Source organism: Tinamus guttatus, unplaced genomic scaffold, assembly GCF_059628265.1.
Source record: "Tinamus guttatus ecotype Peru unplaced genomic scaffold, ASM5962826v1 Tinamus_guttatus_pri_ptg000211l, whole genome shotgun sequence".
NCBI classification, from domain to species: domain Eukaryota; kingdom Metazoa; phylum Chordata; class Aves; order Tinamiformes; family Tinamidae; genus Tinamus; species Tinamus guttatus.
In genome coordinates this window covers 8,785,154-8,806,707 of record NW_028288745.1, presented here as the reverse complement: position 1 = coordinate 8,806,707, position 21,554 = coordinate 8,785,154, and the positions used below count along the sequence as shown (strand labels likewise).

Genomic DNA, 21,554 nt, shown 5'->3' with positions numbered 1-21,554 from the left:
ACTATGGGAACAGACAGTAGAGGGCCAGGATTGTACTAGAGCAGAACTGGCAGATCTTGCAGGGCTCCGTTGCAGTGTGTGCTATGTGCGTTGCAACTTCTGCCTGAATACTTCAGCTTTCATGTATAAACAGAACTGGAATTTACTTTTGGAGTTTACTTTTCTGCAGATAAATTAATCTGCCAATGTGCCAATGTCCTTACTTCACACCACCAGCTTTCTTCTCCCAAGACATTGTTTAGCACACACAATCTGAACTCTTTATCAATTACAGAATAGTTTGTTTCTTTCTGGGTATTGCAAATGTGGCATAATGCTTAGCTTTTACTTTTTCTTCATTTGGATATAGACACCTAAAGAAACAGCAGCTTCAATAGACCAAGAAAGGATTTGTGCTTGAAGTCCCTTCAAGCGCTACCTCTAAAATGTAGGTTCCTGGACCTCCCCGCAGCAACTGGAATAGTGAAGTAAAAGCACTAAAATAATAAAGCAGTTGTGCTGAATCTGATACATGCAGTCTCTCTCCAGCACTTTTGATAATTCAGTTACTCCTTGCAAAGCAGTAATAGTTCAAGTGGGACTGAGACTTGCTGTTGCCAGCAGTTGGCATGTAGCCAAGAGCCTCATATTGTTCTTTGTGTGTGTGAAATGTGGTTCACACCTCATGAAACAGAAGAGGGGACTGAATCACCAAGTTCTTTGACACCTGGAGTGCTATGAATAAAGTGTTAGGTAAAGTAGTGCTAAATGTTTCACAAACTTCACAGAAAATGACTTACTGCTGCTTGGAAAGGTTCTTTTCAAGCAGCTTTTTTTGGCCCATCATGGTGGGCAGGAGCAGGACTTAAGCTGGACTCCTGTATAGTGCTTTTCGTTGACCAAGGGGTGTGCCCTAGTCAGTGAGAGGAGGCACTTTGCTGCCCCTGAGGCTTACTGAGACCTGACCCTCAGTGGTGGCAATTTCATGAGGCAGCAGAGCATCCAAAACCTCAGTGTAAGGACACCTAAATCTATCTTGCTTCATTTTTTTTTCCACTCCTGTTAAAGAGTGCATCTTCCTGAAATTTGAGATAACTAGATTTTAACTATATGTTACATGTTTAAAATATGCCTCTTATTAAATTCAGTAACACCTGCAAGAACTCAACGTTTCTGCAGACATGTTGGCCAGGAATAACAGGGGTACCCCAAAAAACGAGGAGCTGGCAGTTAGTGGCCAGAGTTTTCTGAAAACTGTGGGTTGAGTGACCTTGCTTGTGACACACAGAAATTCTGGTTTGCTTGATACCTTACTGTTTCTTTCCAATTGTTTTAATCGCAAGCCCTATCTTTCTTCTGCTCTGGTATTCCACTTAATTATATACTTTCATAATTATATATTTATAGAAATATATAACATATATACTTATATATATATAGTTACATTAATTATATACTGCAAAAAATAAGGACAAGTTTTAAAGTGACAATAAGGCTTAACTGTTTCATATTGCTTGCTCTGGCCTTGTCCACAGAGGTGAATTCTAGATTTAACTGTTGGCTTTGACACAACAAAAATGCATGCGTTGAAAGAGAAATTCATGCAATGGGAAGCAAAAAATACAGTAGCACGATTTCACAAAAAAAAAATGTCTTAATAGATGTTTATAGCTGGCTATGCTGTGGTGGCTGGTGCTGCAGAAAGACTCGTGCTTGGATACGACAGCTTTGGGAACATATGTGGTAGGAAGAACTCTCCTGTAATAGGAGCACCCCTTTCTGGACAGGACATGACTAATAAAAAGTAAGTACACCAGATAATGCCTAAATAAAGTAAGTGTTTGAAATCTGATAGGATATTCATCTTCTAGTTCTCAAGCATATACATACTTTTTTAAAGAAAAAAAAAAGTTTTTTTTTTCTTTCTAGGTATGTATTTTTTCTTAATTCATGCAACCTGGAAATGCAGAACCTTGAAATCAGTTCGGTTTCCTTGTGTGTGTCTAGTTGTCCACAAGAGCAACTCAACTCTTTGGAAGACCTCCAGGGTTTTGCCAGAATCAATGGTATGCCACAGAGAGTCTCAATATCTCAATATATCTGTAGAATAGCTGAGCAGCTTTCACTTTATTACTGATATGCCTTTTAGACTGGGGAGTTATTTCTCACCCTTAGTTTCCATAATGACAGAAATGAAGACTTCTTTATGACCTATTTCAAAGCCACAGTTTTCAGAAATCTTACAGCTTTCTTCTGTAAATTCAGAAGTTGTTGATTCATTCCTGCCCAGTGCTGATTATCCGGCTGAGACTAGCCACTGAAAATGCACTAGTGCAGTTTGTTGAAGGTGCTAGGAGGTGGGTCCAACTACTGCTATTAAATTGATTTAAAACTATGATGGGATTAGTAATTCCAGAGATATACAAAAGTTGTTATCCCTTTAGAAATCAGAGCCCAAAGTTTTCCACTATTCCATTTTTTTTTAATCTGCTGTTCAAAATGAACACAATGTCAGAAGTAATTATTTTGCAAAAGGGGCAGCTCCAGCTCATTCATTTCTAACAAAGAGATAAACTGTGGCCTGACCCTTAATCTGTGGGATATGCATAAACCACAGACCTCACGACTATCACCATGTGTATTGGAGGTCAGAATGCCATCCCTTTTGGTTTTCTTGTTTTGTTTGGCAAGAACTGCTATTTAAAATGACAGCATTTGTTTAAATTTCACTTTGAAATATTTTACTATCATCTGGTTTGTACAGTACACTGTTCAACAGCTGTGATATGTAATTTCAGTGCAGCTGAATGAAATTACATGAAATTCCATCCCCACACTAAAAATGCTCACATGTTTATATATTGAGATGGCAGTGTTGCATTCTGAACAGCTTGAATGCATCCAAACATTCCTTTCTTGGAAGCGTTGTATAATAAAGCAGCATATTTTTAGGCACCTGGTAATACTTGGCCCAGAAAATATTTAGCTTCTTGATAGATACACGTTCTATTCTGGATTGTGGAGGGCCTAGCTGTGTTGAAGCTTCAGTCATTAAAGGCTTTTCACTGCCTCATCTCTGTCAGCTTAGACCTGGAGAGTAGCACTATGTAACAAATAGTGTGCTTGCTGTCCAAGAAGATCAGTAACTGGGAGTTTTAGTGAAGTCTAGCTAACTAGATTCACCAGAGGTTGCTTTAGATTTGCTCATTAATTAATTTGTTATTTACACTCCCACTAGAATATTAGTAATGGATATGATCTGCTAAGGGATCAAAGCAGAAGTGAAACCCAGACTTACTTAAAGAGTTTTTTTTTCCCAACCAGACTTTAACTAATATTAAACTACCACTGGATATATTTTCTTAATTTCTTAGGTTCTTCTCTCTGTGTTTATAACCTGAATGTTTCCAGTTACACACTAAATCCAAAGGCATCTGAGCTGTGTCCCACACTGCCAGTTCCACCAAGGTAAGAATTACTTGGTACTTTAACACACCCTCGAGTCAAAACAGTTTCTTAAAAATTATCAGTTCGTCATGTTTTGTATTTGACTTGATGCTTCACAAACCAGATGTTTTTGCTTGTTTATTTTTGCACATATCTCATTATGCATTTTTGTCTGCATGCATGTGAACACTGTTTCCTGTCCCACAATATGAAGGAGAACTCTGTTCTTCCACCCGTTAGAGATTTTCCTCACCAAATCTGGGGCAAAGCCCTTATTTTGTGCTCAACATGTATAACAACTTATCTACCTACAAGGTCTTTTGCACAGACTATTGCTCAGTCCCTCAGGGCCAAGGAAAGGGTGCTGTGCATCAGTCTTTGCATATTATCCTACATCCAGAAATTTTCAATTCACACCCAGCTGGCTTGAATCACATGTCTATGGAAGGCAGTGAACAGATGGACTACCTTTAATGTTTGACAGCACACGAAGTCTGGATATTGGTTTAGTGTTTTTTTTTTTTTTTTTCTTCCCCGTTTACAAATTTGAGAGTCAAAATCCTTAAGCTCCAGGTCAATTTAAATTCTACCATTTCATGAAAATACAGCAAATTGGAATCTCCATGCTTGCAGAGCTGATTCATTTACTGCTCTAAATATTAGAAAATAGAAGAAAAAAAAAAAGAGCAGGAGATACATCAAAGCATTATTTAAAGTGGATCAAAGGAAGGCATGTAAACTGATGAAAGATAAGGCATGTTTTGCTTCTTTCTTAGTCATGTGATTTTTTTTCTGTTTGTTTTAAAAAAAACCACCAAAGTAATTTTGCATTTACAATTTATGTTACATTTCCCAGTAGAAGTAAAGCTAGTCAGAGAAGTATTAATATGCTGATGAACTGATTTATACCTAAGTTTGAAGGTGTTCTGGAGCTGCAGAGTAGCATTGCCAAAGAGAGACAATAAATATATTCAAGAAGCTTGGCTGGGAGTGCCAAATAACTTTGTATGTAAATCTTTGCTGGGGTTAATTGTACCTTATAAACATTGTTTTGATGTAGCCTTTAGTATGTTTAAATATCCTAAAAATATGCAAAGTTTTCGTGGTTTAGAATTACCTTCAACCTAGCTTATAGCTATGCTATCATGAGTTTGGCTTTTCCGTAAACACGTGGGAGAAGAGTAGATGAAGCCACCCTAGTAATGGAACAGCAGCTGGTTGGTAACTGAGCTCAATTGATAACTGAGACAGTAGTGCACTTTTTCTTTCCCAGGCTGGTATTGCATGGATGCAGCACTATGATACACACAGGATACTGCTAGCAGTGCATTTTCAGATGCAAAATAAAACTACTAGCTGACCATTTGTAACAGACTGCTCCAATTCCCAGTGTCCTGTTGTGTCACGCTCCATGCCTCCCCTATGTAGGAGGGTGCCCTCAAGGTTGTGGGTCACACTGGTCAGCTGGTGCTGCAAAACTGTGTTGAGGGTGCTGGGGGCTTTGAACTAGAGCACTGGAACTGATCCCCAGCCAAACATCATATTTCTGGGAATTAGTGTTTTTCACCATCTTTGTTTTTAACCTTCCAGTAAATCTTTTCCATTATTTAATCGATGTGTTCCACAAAATCCTGAATGCTATTCCAAGTATGCCTCTGCCTTAATAAATGTGGTTAATGAAATGGATGCTCTTCATCGTATTCTGGCTGGAATATTGGCAGGAAGAGACACTGTAATAGGATTGAGTGTTCTTTCACTAGGTAAGGTTATATCAATAATGATCAATAATGTCCAATTAAAATGTGAAGTTTTGAATGTTTCTTTTTTATTATTCTTAAATTAAAAGTACTAATCTTTTTCACATTTTCAGACATAATTGTTTTTTTAAAAAAATATATATGTTATCAGAAGACTCTTAATAGATTAAATGTGGGCTTTAAGATATCAAACTGAGTTCTTAAATACAGTCCATCAGTACCTCTTTTCAGGGGACTGTTAGAAACTATCAATGAAAAATGATAGCATCAGCATTAGCATTGAAAACTAATGATTCCCAAGCTGAAGTATTTCAGTTATTAGTTTGTTATTAGTAAATTATAGATTACTATGTATTGTAAGTGTAAAAATATTGCCAGTTTTACTAAATTTTCTTGCTTTTGAGTTCACCATTAAAAACAAAACAAAACAAATTCTGTAAAACTCTATATAATACCCTTGTAACATTCATAACAACCTTACTTTGTATATTTTTCAGCCTTTTCTTTTATAGTCGTTTTAACCTTCACATTCATTCGTGCACTTCTGATCCACACTTTGATTGCTCTGGTTGTGTTCGGGTTGCTGTGTAAGTATATTTAGTTTTTAGCATGTGCATAGTTAAATGCATCATTTCACTGAGCTTAAGGAAAGGCAGCTGAACAAACAGCAAACGTGTTTCTCCATAGCCATCCTCAGTAAGGTTAATAGAGCCATTTCCAAGCAGAACCTGCCTGCCTGTATGTGCCAGATCTGGCTGTGGTGTTCCAGCTGTGGAGCGTTGGGATGATGATGAGTTTTAATTATTTATGGATTCTAGGAAATTGTGTTTCTTTTGGCAGATGAATGCACTTATGAAAATGCTACTATTTGAAAGAAACTTTAACAAAGTTTAACACTGCCTATTTTAGAAAGAGAGAACTGCAAAAATGTGTCTAGCTAAAGTCTGACATTCCTTAAAAGTTATGCTTCTTGCCTCCTGAATGAAATGACATGCTTTAGTTGTCAGAAGACAGCAAGAAAACCAAACTTTCTGTTGCATTTTTACTCAGACTAACAGACTGTCACTGATCTGTAGCTCCCTGTTACACTACAGCATTCCTCAGCTGAACTTGTGTTAGGAAGAAGGGTGGCAGAATCATGAGGTATCAAGCAGACATCAGCCTACCAACAATATAGTTGTGCTGCAACCTGTGGCGTACGCTGGCCTTCATCCCGATCTGTGTTTGCTGCAGTTGTCTCAGGTGTTCTTTGGTGGCTCTACTATGACTACAGGAATGACCCCAGCACTGAATTGGAAACCGAAAAAGAAAATATAAAATTTCTGCTTGGATATGCTATCTTCTCTACAATAGTTACAGTAAGTAGCATTTTGCAGTAAGCAATGACAACTAGAGGCTTTAACTAAAAAACTTGGACTGTGGGGGTTATGCAACAATTAAAATACTTCTGCTTCCTCATTCCTTTCAAATTTGAAGTGGTGAAAGAATGAAAAGCTCTGCTTATGTGCATTTAAATGGTTATGTGTCATCATTGTGAAATTCATGTGTCAGGACATGGCTTTTTGCCACACTGAAACTCTGTACAAACACTGTTAGCGCTGTTATTGTAGAAATGCAGGAATTAAGCTCCATCCTCATTCTTCTCAGCATCAGCTAACTGGAAAATCATGTTGAGTGAACAGAGAGGCACTGGCTGCATATGAATATGAGATCTGTGGATTGAGCCTACTCTGTGAGTAGTATAAAGGGTTGGCACCTTATTTAGACTATAAAAAGGGAAGCTTAGATAGCAGGTTAGTGTTTAGGCCTCAAGTTACAAATTCTGCTTTTCTTTCATTGATCTCTTATTTCCCATCAGGAAACCTGACTGTGACTTACCATTTTTAAAGTGATTTTTTTTTCATTCTTATTTTGCAGTGTTAAAATTGCCCAATACAAGTGTGCTAAAAATTGTCAATTGTTCATGAATTGTCAAAATCATGCTACTGTTGTCCTTAAAACAATTTAGGATGGGGTTCACCCAAAATGAACAGTTTGACAATTTAGTGACAAATACAAATGTGTAACATCTTTTTTTTTTCCATAACCTAGTAAGTTATGAACAATGGCTTTTTACTAAATTAAAGAATAAGCTCATTTGTAACTATGTTCATTCCAGTACCTTTCACTGTCATTTGCAGAGCTCAAAGCATCCACTACTGCAGGTTACTCTTCTCCTAAGACCAGATTGCTTCTTTGTAGAGCAGGCAAAAAATGTGGAGGACCAGCTGTTACAGAATTTATTTTTTGTTTTATAAATTCATACTTCTTTGTAAAAGATAGAGCGGATAGGACCTTGTAGATTTGCCTTCATTTTATTTTTTTCTTTGTGAAGAAAAGGAAGTTTCATTTTATGTATGCTTGGTCTTCGTACATACACCACTGTCAAGTCAGTGTATGTTTGCTGCTGTCCTTTCTGGAGAAAAGGACCAGTCCTTCTCCCATTCTGAACCGTGGCAAGCTGACATAGTAGGAAGGAGCTGTATGAAAGCCCTGTATATGCAACATACCTTTGTGCATTAAAGCAAAAGGGCTGTTTGCGTTACGTGAGTCATGGTATCATGAATCCTATTTTTTTTTTTAAAGGAACAGTAGCAACATTATTTCATAAAATGAGATTTTAAACTACAAGCTCTTTGAGAAAGTAAACGGTGTCTTAGAAAGCATTTCTAGTGTACAGTAAGGTCACATAAAAAGCTTTGTTGTAATGTCTTTGTGAAATCCATATCCTTTGACCCTGTATTTGACAACCTTAATAGTTTTTTTTTTCTTTTTTTTCTTAAAAAAGTATTTTTTTCTCTCCTGCAACAGGTTGTTCTGCTTTTTCTCATACTTGTTCTAAGAAAGAGACTTCAGTTCACAGTACAGCTGTTCCAGATGGTTAACAAAATGATCAGCAGAATTCCTTTCCTCTTATTCCAACCACTTTGGAGCTTTCTCATTCTCATGGTCTTCTGGGTATTTTGGGTTGCTGTGCTACTTAGCTTGGGAACTGCAGGTAAATATATACTTTCCATGGTATGGAATGAATGACAGTAGTTTCCTAAGTTCACTTTTTAAATGTGAGACCTTATGGCTATCACTGTTGTAGAGCTGTGTAGAGTTGTGTTGCCCTTTTCTTTTGTGTTCTGTGTTCCTTCACATTTTTTTTTGATTGTTCCCCTGAAACTGTATTGTGTTTTGTGGCCTAACCTGGTGCTGTCATTTTGTCTCGTCCTTCCACCACTCCTTGGGCTGCAGGAACTCACCTGTACAGGCCTACAGGTCCCTCCTAGACCAGAAAAGCCTCCAGCTTCTCCATAGCTAAGCCCATGTGAGAAAACTGTCTCTGTAGGCCCAATACCTCATCGCCATCCCTCAACTGCTGCAATATCAGCTTTGTTCCATTAATTCTGGCTGTATATATATCTCGCTTCACTTGTAACGTGTGAGAATGTCTGTGTCCATGCTGGTATTGCAAGCCAGTCACCCATTGCTTAGACTGGAAAAGGTTTGTTTCTCTCCAGCCAAAGCTGGATTTCAGGTTTACAAGGGTCTCCCTCTTTCTACTACAGCAGCTGATGTCTGTCAGAAATGCCTGCTTGAAGCACCTGCCTGGTTGATAATCTGTGCCCCCTGCAAAATGTCAGACCCAGAGGAGCCAGATGTTCAATCTGCAGTCTCTCTTGAGTTGTTCCTAGGTGAATAAGTAGTCAGATTCATTTTATTTTAAGGATGTCATGAATATTTCTTCTCCAAAGTCTTCTTAGTTAGACTTTTCCTTCACAGAGACATTATTACATGCCAGATACAGCTTTATGTGGCTCTTAGCTTTTCCACAAAAACCTTCATCCCATTTATGTACATATCAACCAGACAAGCAATAATTTTCAAACTGGCCTTGTGGGTCATCTCATCACCAGTTCAGTCTGGTCTTTTACTGAAAGTAGCATCTCCTGAGCTATCAACCAACTGTTCATTTTTAGGCCGAGTTACAGAATTGCTTTTCATGCACCTGCCTGGATCAGGGACAATTTAAGTAGTTAACACCAGGTACATAGATCAGACAATAAGTGATAATAGGTAAATAAAGTGAGTGACAGCACACAGATTTGCTAAATATATATTTACCAAGAAATACTAGCAAGAAATAATGTATTCTTGATTTTAAACTGAGCTAGCACATCACCCATAGGAATTTACTGCAGTACTTTAACATGAAAATGTGTGTTTCTAAATTTAGAAAATATCAGCTGAGTCTGCATAGTCAAAAGCTTTTAGTAATGCAGCAATCATTAGAAGATATGTTATAGCTATAAGACAGAAAGCTATAAGACAGCTTGGTGATAAAAGTGCAGGGTGGGGAAATAGCCAGATATATTCTGGATGCAACAGGGCTTTGCATGAAGGTAGTGAATTGCACATTATATCCCGAAGTAAATTATACATGTATTCACAGGGAAATAAAATCCAATGGAAACTATCTGTGAGGGGCTTTTAATGTTTTCTTCCACGTTGTGCTGTTTTCTCTCATTGGTTATGCTCTCTGTTTCCACTCAGCAGTTTTTTTTTCTGCTGACTTGGAGGATAGAATTCAAGCAGGTTGTGACCTTCTGTGACGTTTATAGTGCAGCAGACCTCCCCTGGCTCAAAACTATTTTATTTTTGTCTTTGCCCTAGCATAGATGAGAAGACAAATGTTTCCCAAGAGTTCTTTTCCAAAGTGCCAGAACCAAGATGGTACAGAAGGCAGCACAACCTTTCCACATAGCAGAGCAAGGCTAACGTTTCTAGGGTGCGCTCAGTTGTGAAAGAATTGATTTCTTGTGGATTTAGCATAGGAAGGAAAAGTCATTTCCAGGCACCTGTAACTATCAGTATATTGTTATGTGAGGAATGTAGGTATGTTTTTGCTGAGATCTTTTGCCAAGGTATTTCTAGTGTAGATATTTTAAAGATTTTTGTAAGATTTTACTTTTTAGCAGTTAGGGTGCTGGTATGTAGGAGAGAATTTGCATTTAATAAATGGTACCAAATTTAAGTATCAGTGCAGGTAGAAAATGCCACGGTCTGGCACTCGGCTCATTTTTCTGATGAAAATTTCCATTGATTTCGTTATTTGTATTAACAATTCTTCTTGTTAAGTTGCCTGCATCAAATGGTGGCAGTTGCTACCCAAGAAGCACCAACCACTGGCAAAGTCCAGGGGTGGAGGCAGCAGCGTAAGGATGGAACGGGTACCGTGCAGCAGCATCTGCGCCCGCTAGGTGCCGATAAAGCAGCTTGAGAAAGTCTTCCCGGACCTGCTCGGTTGTTGACAGTGCTATCACTACAGAAAACTTCTCATGGGAGGAGTTTGAACACAGTAAAGGCAATTTTAGCCTTTTAATCACTAATTTAACCTTTTAACATGGTGAGGTAACGAAGGATGGTTCTATGTAGCCCGCAGATTGAGGTGTCACAGGAGCTTGGTATCGGCAAGCGTATGGTAGTTGTTCTACCTGGTAAACAACAGCTCATGTTTTCTGTAGTTCAAAACTAGGACAAATAAAGGATAGGCTAGAGTCGACATTAAGAATATTCTTTTAAATGTAATATCTAGCTTTCAACCGAGATTTGAGTCCTCTGAAATTTTGGCTGTTGTTAAGTTGATTCACAGGGGATTGGTACATGACAGGTTATTTTGCTGTTTTGGAATGACTAGTACTTTGTGATTCTTTATAAAAAATAGTGCTATCTAATTTATAATGTGCTGGCAGAACAGCTTTGTATTTTCCACTCCTTCTCCAGAATCAAATGATTCCATATATGGAAGATATTTCTTCTGCTTTTTGAGTTTTGGAGACTTTTTGCAAATGGTGATAGTACTTCTCTGAATTCCCAAGATAAGCTCACTTAGAGCAATGTTTTCTCTCTTGTCCAATAGTTTCTTAGCCAGAATTCAGTTCAAAAAATAGGAATCTTTATTCTTGTTTTTGTTACTTTGATCTCCTGTTCTAACAAATATGTTTTCTGGTGCTGCACCTGTTCTTAACATTTTCCTTAAACCTCCTGTAGCTATATAATACTTATGGTGTCTGTGCATCCTACAGCTCTGAAGCATTTAATCCTCGCTTCAGCTGTGATGCACCTGATCTTTATGTGGCTGCACAGACCTTGTTTATGTCCTTTCCACAAGTTAATGCTACTCTGGGAAGAGACTGATTTCTTCAGAGCCACAGAAAGCTATTGCCCCACTTGGAAAGGTATTTATGCACAACTAGCTTGAAGCACATGTATAATCCCATTAAAGAGACTGTTTATGGATTTTAAGGTAGGCACCTGCTTAAGTACCTTTGTAATTCAGAGTGTAAAGAAGTAACACAGACTGAGTGAATTCCTAACCTAGAAAAGTAGGAGAAATGCCAGACCCCAAAACACTTGAGACAGCACAAGCAGTGGCACTAGCTAGAACCATTAGCTGGACAGGAGTGGAATTCAACTGTGCTTTGGAAAAGCTGTTATGTCCTAGGGTTATTGAGTCTTATTATTTGCTACTTTGTGTGGCATTTTACTACAGAACTGAAGCAACCATGTGGCACAGCAAAATGTGTTCTTTCAACTTCACAGCATGCAGAGGCTGTGAAATCCACGTGCTGTAAGTGCTGGGCAAGTAACGTAGGATGAGATGGCAGTGTGTGATTTTCATGTAATGAAGGTGCATCCTACGGGAAAGTGAGCAATAAAACTGCCATATAAAGTTGTGCAGTGGCTGAGCGAGTAGTAAAAACATGTTTCCTGCAGGATTCTTGACATTCTAATTACAGTCAGCTAGCGTCACTGTCACTTATGCATGGAAAAAAGATAAAATAATACAATAAACACTGTGGGGGAAGCATAAAGATTCAGTGTATGATGCCAGAATTTTCTTTTATTTAGTAGTGGGGAGTGTTAAATGCAGGTTGTATTAACAGGAGCTAGTGAATAGGTTCTCAGTATTTTCTAGTCCGTGGTTCTTTGTTTCTGATAAAAGAATATTTAAAATATCCTTCGCAGGAATTTTAGCCCATTGCAACAGCCTGCTGCCTGAGGCGTCAGCAAAAACTTGTGGTAGCTCTTGCCATATAAGAGCAAATGACATAAATCTGAAAGCCCCACACATAGCTAAGGATGTTGCTCACACACGCTTACTGCTAGGTCACTGCATTGCTGTGCTGCCTTGGGCAATGGCACAGCGCTGGGCTCAGGAGTCTGATGCAGAAATTTTTCAGAATTCTGCAAGCAGTTGTGTGACTACAATGTTAACAGCACTTCTTAGAAATGTTTGCAGCAAAACCTTGGTGCTCATCAGATTTTGTCAGATTTGATGATTCAGCCGTAGAGACTTTAGTTCTTTACTGACTTCCTGACGTTACCACGAAGCACCTGTAGTACACCAAAAAGATTCATTTTTGGAAATCTCTGCTGTGATTATGCAGTTGGAGGAGAAATATTCTGTGGACAAAATAAAACCATATTTGGTGCTTAATTCAGGATGTTTAGTTTGCAAGAACAGATAGATCACAGTGGGCAAGGAAAATGGCATGTACTTTTTCAGCAGGATGTCAAGGACAGCCTTAAAAGCAGAACATGGCGCTGCACCACACAGAGAAATGCACAAGGCTGGCCAGGAAAGGCAAAGACATTATTCTTGTTATTGCAGATTGCTATTTCAGTAGGTTAGTATAAAAAGCAAATTGAATTAGTTTATGATATGGACATCTGTCAATCTTTATGACAAAGCTAGAGAAGCAAAGCCTAAAATATGCCCTTTTTTTTGAAAAGAAATATTCAGGTAGATTGTATGGCAGAAACATGCTTAAGTCTGCTACTGAATGACATAATGCCTTGACAGAAAGAGGAAAAGTAGGAAATCTTGTGTGTTATTGAACTATCATTTGCATGATTTGCACAGGTTCCTCACTAAGGGCTATGGACTATGATTGATGAGCATATTTGACCAGTTTTATGTGCTTTAGGCAAATGGTAGCTTCGAGCTTCTGCATGAAGTGAGGGAGCTGAAAAAAATCCCTTGAATCAGAACAAGTAGTATAGCAAAGAACTTATTTTAATGTATCAAAATAAATGAATCTATCCTTTAATATTCCTTTAAAAAGGAAAAATAATTTTTGAATCTAGGCATATGTAGAAAAGGGAGGCAGGGAACGGGGAAGAAAGGCTGAGAGAGTCTGTGAGAAGAAATCTGAGGTAAGTTGTAGCTTTTTCACAGCATCAAGTATCCTGCATTTCACAGGCTTAAAACACATTTAAATACAACAGAAGCAACAGTATTGGTGGAATAATTGCCCTTATAGCAATTTACAGAGCTTTCCTGTTTTGTTAAAAATGATAGTCTTTCAGAAAATAAAATAGTTTGAATATATCTTTGTGTCAACCCTTCAGCAAAGAGTGCCTGGATGAACCAGCATGTTATGGAACCTATGAATTCCTTCCTTAGGCCTTTAGCTGTAAAGGGATGAGTTTCTTGTACCCTTGATTTTACTCCTGCTGCTGCAGGAGTAAAAAATGCTTTGTTTTGTTTTGTTTTGTTTTAAGACAGTTACATCTTTGAGAACTGGGTAATAACAATTATGCATTCATTTAACGTTTTTTTGATCCTTTCAAAGCACTTCAGAAATAACTTAGCAACACAACTATGCATATATTCCAATAACTATGCTCTAATATGCAGGATAAATTAATATGTTTCATAATTTACAGACAAATGGGTCAAGTTTCTGAAGACTTGTAATGGTTCTCTAAACCTGATGGTATTGCTAAAAACAATTATTTATTGCTTCCGCTTTCAACTAGTAGGGAGCATGACCTCTGTGGCTTTAGAAAAAAAAAGAGATAAGTGAACAGTTTTATAAATAACTTAATATCTGTGGCATTTTTGCATTTGAAGCTGTTGCAGTGTCCTGTAGGAAATCATAAAGAATTTAAGCTCAAGTTATAATGCTCTTCCAGCAGCAGTAACGAATTCTACATATCCTTTTGCTTTTTATTTCGTGGAGCTAAAATAAGACTCACTTCCAGAGATCATTTTATTCTGTGAATATATTTTTCTTTAAAGTTAATGGATTTAAGAGTTGGTAAACTAATAACATTCCAGGTTAGAGCCCTAGAGATATTTTACTGGGAATGTCCTGATTCCGTTTTTCCTGGAATCAAATTTAAAACCTAGTGGCATAGATGAGAAAAGTTTGATTGCTAACAATGCTCTGATTTGTTGTGAAAAGCAATTTTTTTGCTATGAAATTTGTTCTTAAGGGAAGCTGAGACAAAAAAAAAGCAATTTAGCTTGGCTAAGTACATTTGTCAATGCTCTTAAGTATACTAGTTACGCTGGAGTTTTTATCACTGTAAAGATGTCTGCATTCTGTGTTTTTTGGAAGTGTTTTTGAAAATGCTTTATATGCTATATTTTATACAGAAATTTCAAAGTTTAGACAACAGAAACATGTTCTGTTATGGATCTGATTAATAATAACACTTAGAATAGTAATTTTGTTTTGTTGCAGTGTTACATATGCATCCTTAATATTTTTCTGCAGAAATCTTTTGCTTCTTGTAGATAAAATGTATTTTTAAAGCATTTCATAACTGTCTGCAAATTTATTTCAAATGTGAATGAAGAAAATTAAAAGACTTCTGTTTACTTTCGAAGCATTTGAATAATCTCAGAAATTTCTACCTATGTACAGTTGTGCTCTTGACTTTACTGGCAGCTCTGCTTAAGACCCAATTTAGATGTAAACTTTTGTGCTTTATAATATATATTTTTTCAAAATTCTATTTGAATTGCAATATTTTAGCCCTCTGATTTTGTTAAAAGTGGATAGAAATAAGTAACACCTGTTTTCTATATAATTTTATTGAAGAAAAGTTAAGAACAAGGGTACAAAAGCTCTTTTATGTGCTTTGTTCTTCACTGCTGCATTTTATTAATAGTGTGATGTAATCCCAATTCCAGGCAGTGCACAGATTACTTCAGGAGGACACGTAGAATACAGAACTGTATCTGGAATTCACTACATGGCATGGTACCATTTTGTTGCCCTTATCTGGACTAGTGAATTCATTCTTGCTTGTCAGCAAATGACGATTGCTGGAGCAGTGGTTACCTGTTACTTCAACAGGTAAGAATTACTCCAAGTAGGCTTTTCGCACATTTTCCAGCTTTTACTTTCAATCTCTTTCTAGGAAAAGTACAATTAAATAGATTCCAACTTAGGCCAATATCTCGGAATTCAGTATAACCTAAAGTAATATTGCTTTTTGTAAGATCTTAGGTAAGGTTGGGGGAGATTTAATTTTAATAATATACCGGGGGGTTGTTTTTGTGAGTTTTCTTTTTTTTTTTCTTTTTTTTTTTTTTTTTTTTTTTTTTGACAGTGAAGAGAGCTGTATCTTGAAAACATTGTTGCTCTTCACCTCATTGCTGTGTTTCTTTACTGCACTTCATATAATGAGACTTTCTGGTCTATGAAAATTCTGGCATTTTGAGTAATTTCTTAATTTTGTATTAGAGGAATATGATGCTAATTTCTATTGTTTGGAAGACCAGTCTCTAAGGCAAGTTGCCTGAGAGCGACTCAGGCGAGCTGCCTCAGAGCCTGGGAGCTTGGCAAGGGAGCACCTGGGGAGCCTGAAATCATTTTGCGCAGATACTTTTAAGTCCTTCTCTTGCCTGCCAGGTGACATGTGCTGTGTTGGAAGTTGTTCTTGGGAAGGGAAATGTCGTATTTCTGTGGTGATGACCCCTCTTCCTGGCCTTTAGGCTGCCAGCACAGACCGCTAGAGCCACCAGAGCAGTGAAGAAAGGAGAGGCCAGTGAACAGGCAGAGCAGCTGCATCATTAAGGACAGGGGTTATCTCAAGCTGTTCCAGCAATTCTAAGCTTGTTGCTAGGTCAGTGTCATACAGACATGTCACAAAAGTTTGTTTATTATACCTCACACAAAGACTTTCTTATTGGCTACTCAATGCTCCGAGGAAATGGCCTGGCTTTTCCTTGTGGAAATTGCCTTCCCCAGTGCACGCAGCGACGTGCTGCATGGCCAAGAGCCACAAGTGCAGCTAGCAATAGGAAGGCTTGGGAGTTGTTCTGACAGGATTAGCTTTACAGGTGACATTTTTGGGCTTTAGCACTGCCACTGAAAACAGATTTTGCCTTTTTTAAATTTCAGGTTAAACATAAATATTCATTAATTTAATTAAATAAAAGTTATGTAATGGTTATTTTTTTGACTTGTGACGCCCACTCAGTCTTTAAGAAATCCTCTGTTGTGTTGCTCTTTTACGAAGAGGTTTATTTTCACCTTCATGTGTTTAGGGGTTAAGTGTGTATTTGCCTTTTCAGTGAGATGGAGTTTGCATCTCTCTGGGATTAAAGGAAGGTGGTTTGGTAAATTGACTCATGTTACAGGGATTACAGTCTTATTCATGCTGAAGTTTATTCAATAGCTAATTTATATGCATCCTCTCCATGCTATGATTCTAAGTATAATTATTTGCATGTTTATGCTTTTGTAGGGCGGGAGATCTGTGCTTCTGTTGTGCAAACACTTCTGCACAGGCTTGAGATTAAACATGTGTACAAGTGTTTCCAGGATTAGGGCTTTGAAGCTGACTCGAAGGTGCTCAGCAGCACAACTTCCACTGGCTTCAGGGGGCGTTGAAATCCCACAGAATTTACTGACATACAACTCCCAGAAAAACACAATCTAAGTTTATGAATCTGAACCAAAGTCATTAAGAGAGGAACTAGGATCATATTTTTGAAGGCTTCCTTCCCATTTCAAATACAGCTGTTGTATTTATGAGCATCCTTTGCCCTACTCACATACTTGGCCTAGCTCTTGCAAAAGGGTCCTGCCTCGTGTGTAGTGGGGCCGATGCCCTGTGCTTTGGAGCGCAGCTAAGAGGGCAATTGAAAGCACAGTCCTTGGGTTGATTGGGGAAGATCTCTGTTACTACAGCTGTTGTTTAAAAACAGATACTTATTTAAGAAATATATTGTTAATTCATTAACAATTTTTAAAAAGTAATTCTATACTAAACCACTTGATCTCATTTTAAACAGTCTTTGAAAAAGGTGAGATGGGACTCAAGGAAACTATATGCACTGCTTTGGAAAAAAAGAATAGGCTTTTAAAAAATGCTTTTTTTTACTTCCAATTATCTAAGTCTTTTGGGCCTTCTAGTTTGAATTTTTTCTTCACAAAAAAAAAACAAGAGGTGGTTTTAAAATGAAAGGTGAGACTCATGTGTGATCACTTGATTCAAGAAACCTGGTATTGAGAAATATATCAAATATCACAGAGTTCACAATAAAATAAAGACAGTTGGCAGCACTAAAGAAATAAGATAGTTAAAAGATGATGTGGTATTGGGTACAGCTGCACAGGAGCTTGGACTAGGGGTGTTCTGTGTAAATCGAGCCAGCCTGTGGTAACATGGAGTACCAAGGGAAAGTCGAGCTGTGGCCCTGAGCAGTTGTGCAGCCAGCTCTGTTCAGGCAGCTCCCTGGTGTTCCCTGGTACCTTGTTGTGCACACCGCAGCACCGCGGGCACCGGAGCCTCCGAGCACAGAACTCATTGCACAGGATGAACCGTCTCCGAAAGCTCAGGCACGTGCACAGCTGGCCTGGGCCGAAGGCATTTCAGGGTTGCAGCCATGCTGTGTATAAAGCTGAGCGAAGCCTCAGCCGCGAGGGCCGTTTGGGTAATTGGGTGGGTGACTGAGCCCACGTTGAGCTTGTGGGGAGCAGCGAGCACTCGCCGTCACCGCGGTCGGGTAGCTGCTCCCCTGCGCGCCCCGTGAGCCAGCTTTGTTCTTTTGGGAGCGGTTTCAAAGCAAAACAACAAGCAACCTTGTCAGAGCCTGTTCCAGTGCAAATTCCTTTGTTCAGACAAGGTTTGGAAAAGCTTCCAAATGTGTTTAAATTTATCTAAACCAAACTTCAGATCGTGTGATTCCTGCTCATTAATCAGTCCTGATAAAAAAAAAAAAAAAAAAACAACATCTTTCTTCATTTTTCTCTTCAACAGTAAGTAAATTATTAACATAAGAGTAAACTTTGTCCTTTCTGTTTTTCTTATGCTTGGTTAAAATTTAACTTCAGATTTTATATTCTGCGATCTGATGGAGACTGTCATATGTAAGATGTTCCTATAAAAGGAAAGGGAGCAATGATACTGTAGGGGTGGAAAGCTCATGTATTTTGAGCTGTATGTGTTTCTAACAGAGAAACTTGAAGTCCTTAAGAAAGGCTTATTCAGTAGAAAATTCCGATATCCCCCAAGCTGTTCCTGAAGTTGTAAGACCAAAAATAATAAATGCAGCAACTGCTTTGCTGGAATTTCCTATTTAAAATAATGTGGCATATTCACATATTTAAATTTAACTTTTCAGATACAAAGTAGCTAGCATTTTGAAAGGACTGCAGTGAAACCTGCAGGACTCTTGCAGAACTGTGTTATCTTGACATAATGGGTACAATTTAAATCCTTGTTGGGATGAGAATTTAATAAAAATATATTTATAGATGTTTTTAACCCCACCAGTCACTCTCTTTCCTCTCTTCCTGTTTATTTTTTAGTTTATTCTGTAAACTATTTTTTTTGAGATAACAGATTTTGAGAGAGTGGCTTATAGAAGTTGAACATCTTATTTGTGATTTAAAGTCTGATTTTAACAGTTTATTTAAACAGCAGTTGGTTCTGTTGCCTGTGTAATTATTCCTATTGTTTAAGGGTCACCTTAATAAGGATGATTTATGAATATTAATCAGTATTTTTGAATCCTATAAAAATTAATTTTAGGTGTTTATAGTGTTTATCTGATTTTTTGGTGTTTATACAGGGATAAGGAAATGGCTTTAAGTTCTTTTCTTGGTTTTCATATAAATTCTTTAAAGCTGTGTCATGCTCTTCATAGATCATAGAATTCTTAAGGTTGGAAGGGACCTCTAGAGATCACCTAGTCCATCTTCTCAGCAAAGGATTCACTTTAAACTGACCATAATAAAAATCAAGAAAATAAAAGCTGCATTTATGCCAATTATTCCCTGGTTATCTTTTTTTTCTTTCTTTTTTTCATCTTTCCATTTCAGTTTTGGAATACATATTACTACCTCCAAGCAATACAGGTTAACATGCAGTAGCATTACACTTCTTTATAGCTTTTCAATATATAGTGTGAAATTCTTGCCTTGTGTGTTCCATTTAAAACAAAACCTGCTCATTGATAAGAAATATATATTAACCTGAGCAAATTTTAAAAAACAATTTAGCCAAGCCGTGACAAATCTGTGACAGTAGATCAGCTTTGTAGATGTATTTTTTGATTTTAGTTTTATCACTGAAGCAGAAATAGTGAATTCATTCCTTCAGACTGAACTCTTGCTGAAACAACTGTCAAATAAAAGATTGCAGAGGGAAAAAGAAAGGAACAAAATGGAGAGAAGTGTTCATGGAAGTATTATTCTCAGATATGATTCACTTCTGATATTTTCCATACAAGTTTTTTCTAGATATTTCTCCATAACTGAATAAATCGAAACACTCATCGCTTAAGAATTAAATTAATCTAATAAAAGTTTTAATCTTGGCTACTTTCATTTGGACTAGAGTAAATATTCAGATGAAGTCAGCAGGAAACCTGAAATTGTTTTGAGTGCTAAAGAAGACATCAGATTAATTCTTTAAATTTCCAGAAATGTCCTGAAATGATACAATATATAACTTCTTAAATAGCAGGTACTGAAACATTTTAAATTGTTTGTTTTTCTTTCTAGAAATAAAAATAGCCCACCACGTCACCCAGTCCTGTCTTCCATATCAGTTCTTTTTTGCTATCGTCTAGGAACTGTTGTAAAAGGGTCGTTTTTAATCACAGTACTGAGAATACCAAGGATTTTTCTCTTGTACCTTTGTAATTTCTTAAAACAAAAGGTAGGTATATATTTGTGCAACACCATAAAAGTAGTAGTTAGTAGGAGAGATTTTAAAAAAAAAAGTAATTGTGTTGCTTAAAAATGGAAAAATGGGTGTAATGGGTGTTAGAGTGTGGATTTTATATTTTATTCTATTTTCTTCAAGGAAGAATTACTTTCAGTGCACTTATCTTTTTTTGTTAATTCAACCAAGATTTTTTTTTTAAATGAGAAAGCATTAAAATGGTCTGTATTTATTTTTTAAATGTAAAGTTTTTATGAAGGATAAAGGAAAATGCAAATTTGCAGAAGGCTTTATTTTAAAATTTTACATCATAACTTTTAAAAAGAAAAACTAAGAATTATGTTCTTATTTTGAGTATAAAATATCTTTTATAGAAAAGATTTCACCTGTTTATAAAGCTTATAAACCTGTCTACCAGTTTATAAAAATAATATGTGAAATATGAACTATTTGAGACATTTGTATAGGATCCAAAACACATCTTTTAAGGCATAAGAAAATATAGGCAGGCTGTTTTGATTGTTGCTTGCCTTCTTTCTTTCTTTCATGCATCTCTACATTTCTCACCCTCTGGTGAAAACACACCATTGCTGTTGGTTTTGGCACTTTAGCAAGGAGAAAGGTTCTCATGACTGTGCAGCTCTGATTCCAGAGACATTTAGACAGAAAGTTTTCAAATATAGGTCTCGGAATGTGTTCCTTTTCCTCCAAAGTTTGCCTTGGCCCTGAAGCAAGTCGTGTGTAGTTGTGAGAGGATTTTTACACTGAGCATCCCTGGTCCATGGATGGACCTGATCCCTGGACATGGTTTGTGAACACCGAAATAAAAGTCACTCTTAATTTACCTGTGAGCATCTGGGCTTATGTCACTTTTGTATGAAAGCCTTGGTTATAAAACTTAGCAAGTTGGGTTGATGAAGAACTTCATTTAAAGATGGTGGGAAGGATAAGTTGTGCTAAAAAGAAGATAGAGTATGTTCTGCCTTTAAGGAAAGCAGGATGAATGAACTTGCTGGGTACACTTTTTTGTAACCCGAGTAACTGTAGAAGATGTACCTAGCAAAGAAGGAATATTGATCTATAACAGTGTGCTTAAAGCTTTTTCTGTCTTTTTCTGGTCCAGTTGCTGAACATGCAGCTGTGACAAGACCTGTGGCCTTCCACAAAAGTAACATAGCTCATTCCCATGGAAGGAAGGAAGGGCTGTGGCACCTTTCCAATGACATTCCCTCCATTTAGGGCACGAGTAGTAGGGAAGGATGGAGAAAGGATGCTCTATTCCTGTAGAGTTGATCCTGACTTTGCCACCTGTGCAAAAAAAGTCCTTCTTCTCTATGGAGAACAGAAGTCAGGGAGTATCAGATTGTC

General features: G+C 37.4%; 1 protein-coding gene across 1 annotated transcript in view; it reads left to right on the top strand.

Annotated features, from left to right (window-relative positions):
* The window catches only part of SLC44A3 (solute carrier family 44 member 3), a 35,835-nt gene that overhangs the window by 452 nt on the left and 13,829 nt on the right, over window positions 1-21,554 (top strand). Inside the window, exons 3-11 of the mRNA XM_088524444.1 lie at window positions 1,641-1,783; window positions 1,909-2,045; window positions 3,354-3,447; window positions 5,017-5,186; window positions 5,681-5,770; window positions 6,417-6,541; window positions 8,034-8,220; window positions 15,196-15,361; window positions 20,024-20,180. Coding sequence (XP_088380570.1) covers window positions 1,641-1,783; window positions 1,909-2,045; window positions 3,354-3,447; window positions 5,017-5,186; window positions 5,681-5,770; window positions 6,417-6,541; window positions 8,034-8,220; window positions 15,196-15,361; window positions 20,024-20,180 — 1,269 coding nt within the window. The remainder of the gene's footprint in view (window positions 1-1,640; window positions 1,784-1,908; window positions 2,046-3,353; window positions 3,448-5,016; window positions 5,187-5,680; window positions 5,771-6,416; window positions 6,542-8,033; window positions 8,221-15,195; window positions 15,362-20,023; window positions 20,181-21,554) is intronic.